The sequence below is a fragment of the Lathyrus oleraceus genome, chromosome 3 (assembly GCF_024323335.1).
Source record: "Lathyrus oleraceus cultivar Zhongwan6 chromosome 3, CAAS_Psat_ZW6_1.0, whole genome shotgun sequence".
Lineage (NCBI taxonomy): Eukaryota > Viridiplantae > Streptophyta > Magnoliopsida > Fabales > Fabaceae > Lathyrus > Lathyrus oleraceus.
The window spans coordinates 362,673,862-362,676,985 of record NC_066581.1 but is presented as its reverse complement, the minus strand read 5'-3'; the positions used below and the strand labels follow the sequence as shown (position 1 = coordinate 362,676,985).

Below are 3,124 nucleotides of genomic sequence, written 5' to 3'. Positions count from 1 at the left end.
TTTTCTGTGTATATTCTTTGTAAACACATAAATTTTTTTGCTCATTACTGTGTGAGATATATTCATTGTATTAACTTATATTAGTATGTTTTTTATAAGCATCCTTTGTAAACACAACTTGTAAATCTCAAATCTGTTTGAGTGGTTTCCTTGAGTGACTAGGTTTTAGTCAAATAGACTCAAGAAGACAAGGACGATTTTTCATTGTGGTGTCTATAATCAGGTTTTGATTATAGTGGACTAAGTCCTTCTTGAGAAGGTGAAACCACCTTGGTAGGATAGACTGGAGGTAGCTTCGTTAACAACGAACTAGTATAAAAATAAGTTTGTTATTTTTCTTGTTCGTGTTATTGATTTATTGAGTTGGTTTCAAAAAAGCTTTTGTTTTTAGAAACCCAATTCAAACCCTTCTTTCTTATGTTTCTTTCCACCTTCAATTGGCATCAGAGCTCCGGTTCTGGTCTTGATAAGATTATCAAACACCTAACAGTATTAGATAAAGATCCAGCGTGAAAGACAATGGTTGCCCCTCCACCATCTATTACTCAAACAAATGATAGAGATCATTACAATGCTAAACCTATTGTTTTTTATGGAGATAGATTTGACTATTGGAAAGTTAGAATTAAGAGCTTCTTTCTAGGTCACTATGTTGATCTATGGGATATGGTAACTAATTACTACATACACCCAATAGATGAAAGTGGTAACAAAGTGGAAAGAAGAGTGAGGATTGATCAACAAAAGAAAGATTATAAGAATCATCACAAAGCAAGAACCATCTTGCTAAATGTCATTTCATACACTGAGTATGAGAAAATTACCAACAAAGATATTGCTAAATCTATTTTTGACTCTCTGAGGATGACGCATGAAGGGAATGCTCAAGTTAAAGAAACCAAGGCTCTTGCCTTGATTCAAAAACATGAAGCATTCAAGATGGAGGATGAAGAAACTGTTGAGGATATATTCTCAAGGTTTCAAACTCTTGTTATAGGACTTAAGGTTCTGGACAAAGGGTATTCTACTCATGATCATGTTAAAAAGATCATTAAAATTCTACCTAAGCGTTGGAGACCTATGGTAACTGCTCTGAAGTTATCAAAGGATCTCAACAATAATTCTCTTGAATAACTGTTTAGCTCTTTATGAAGTCATGAGATTGAGCTTGAGGTAGATGAGACAAATAGGAAGAGCAAGTCATTTGCTCTGAAGTCTTCAGGAAGATCTGAGAAGACTAAAGCTCTTCAAGCTGAAACTGATGAAGAGTCTGAAGAGGAATCAGAAGAAGAAAATGAATTGTCTCTTCTGTCCATACGTGTTAATCAACTCTATAAGAAAAGGAAAGGAAAATTCAAAGGACTAAGAAGGATAGGTGGTCATTCTGAGTCCACTTCTGGATCCAAGAAGGCTTGAGTTGGAAAAGAAGTCACGTGCTTTGAGTGCAAGGAGCCTGGTCACTTCAAGAATGAATGTCCCAAGTTAAAGAAAGAGAGACCCAGAAAGAACTTTAGATTAAAGAAGAAGGGTCCGATGGCTACATGAGACGATTCTAAGTCTTCAGAAGATAATTTTGAAGAAAAGCATGCTAACATAGCGTTGATGGCTTGCACATAAGCTTCTGCAGAAACGATTCAATCTGAATCTGAGTCAGATTATGAAGAGGTATTTTCTGAACTATCTTGTTCTGAGCTTGAATTTAGTTTATCTGAAGTTCTGGAAAAATATCAAAATCTTCTGAACAAATATAAGGATCTGAAAAAGATTAGTGTATCTGAATCAAAAGCTTATTGTAAGCTTTAGAAAGAGTTTTCAAGTTTGAGTGAATAAAATCTTACTTTAAAAAACAATAACTCCGTGCCTTTAAGCAAGAAGTATAAATTCTTTCTAATGCCTCTACAGGTTCTGGTGATGTCATAAAGAAGTATAAATCTTTCCAGAAGTTTCTTGCTAAAAGCCTGAATAAAAGCTTAATGGCTTCCAAGATTTATGGTGTTAGCAAGAACAGGACAAGGGGTATTGGGTATGATTCTGATGATGAATATGATTCTGAAAAAGATGGCAAGCCAAATACTCTTAAATCTCATTTTGTTCCTTCTGGGAAACAAAATGATGTTAGGCCTAAACATAGAACTATTTCTAAACTTAAGGCTAAAACAAAAACTCATGCCCCTTCTAATCATGCATTCATGTATAAATATCCTACACAGAAACCCAAGGTTATTAAGAACTCTGGGAAGGCTAACCCAAAAGACCCAGAAAGATATGGGTACCTAAGTATAAGATATTCTAAGTTGTGGATATCCTTAGCCGCGAAGTTGAGACACCAACCATGGTACCTAGACTTTGGATGCTCGCGACACATGACGGGAAGAAGGCATATGTTCCAAATATTGGAACTTAAGCCTGAAGGCATCGTAGTTTTCATAAGTGATCAGAAAGGGAAGATCATTGGCTCTAGAATAGTAGACAACAATAGTCTCCCTTTCATTACTAATTTTATTTTAGTTGAAGGATTAATGCATAATATTTTGTCCATTAGTCAATTATGTGACAATGGTTATGACACCATTTTCAATCAAAAGTCCTGTAAAGCTGTCAGTGAAAAGGATGGATTAGTTCTTTTCAATGGAAAGAGTAAGAACAACATTTACAAGATAATACTTTCTAATTTGAAAAATTAAAATGTAAAATGTCTCATGTCTTTGAATTAAGAGCAATGGACATGCCATAGACGATTAGGTCATGTTAGCATGATGAGGATTCCTTCCAAATATGAAGTTTTCTTCAAATGCTCTTTGTGAAGCATGTCAGAAAGGAAAATCTTCTAAAATGCATTTCAAGGCTAAAAAATTTGTTTCAACCTCCAGACCATTGGAGCTTCTGCACATTGACTTATTTGGTCTAGTGAAAACTTCCTCTGTCAATGGTAAGAAGTATGAACTATTCGTTGTTGATGACTACAACAGATGGGATTTCTTATACATAAGGATGAGTCGCATTTTGTGTTTTCTACTTTCTGCTCCCAAGTGAAAAATGAGAAATATCTCAGAAATGTAAAAGTTAGAAGTGATCATGGGAATTTTTTACTAAAATAATCCAGTTTTTCAAAAAAAATCCCAAA

At 34.6% G+C, this 3,124-nt stretch overlaps 1 protein-coding gene across 1 annotated transcript; it reads left to right on the top strand.

Moving 5' to 3' along the window:
• Window positions 1-519: 519 nt before the first annotated feature.
• On the top strand, window positions 520-2,684 carry LOC127131293 (uncharacterized). Its single transcript, XM_051060222.1, has 4 exons — window positions 520-1,019; window positions 1,155-1,375; window positions 1,628-1,792; window positions 1,903-2,684. The coding sequence occupies exons 1-4, from the start codon at window positions 520-522 to the stop codon at window positions 2,682-2,684; spliced, it is 1,668 nt and encodes a 555-aa protein (XP_050916179.1).
• The last annotated feature ends 440 nt before the right edge of the window (window positions 2,685-3,124 follow it).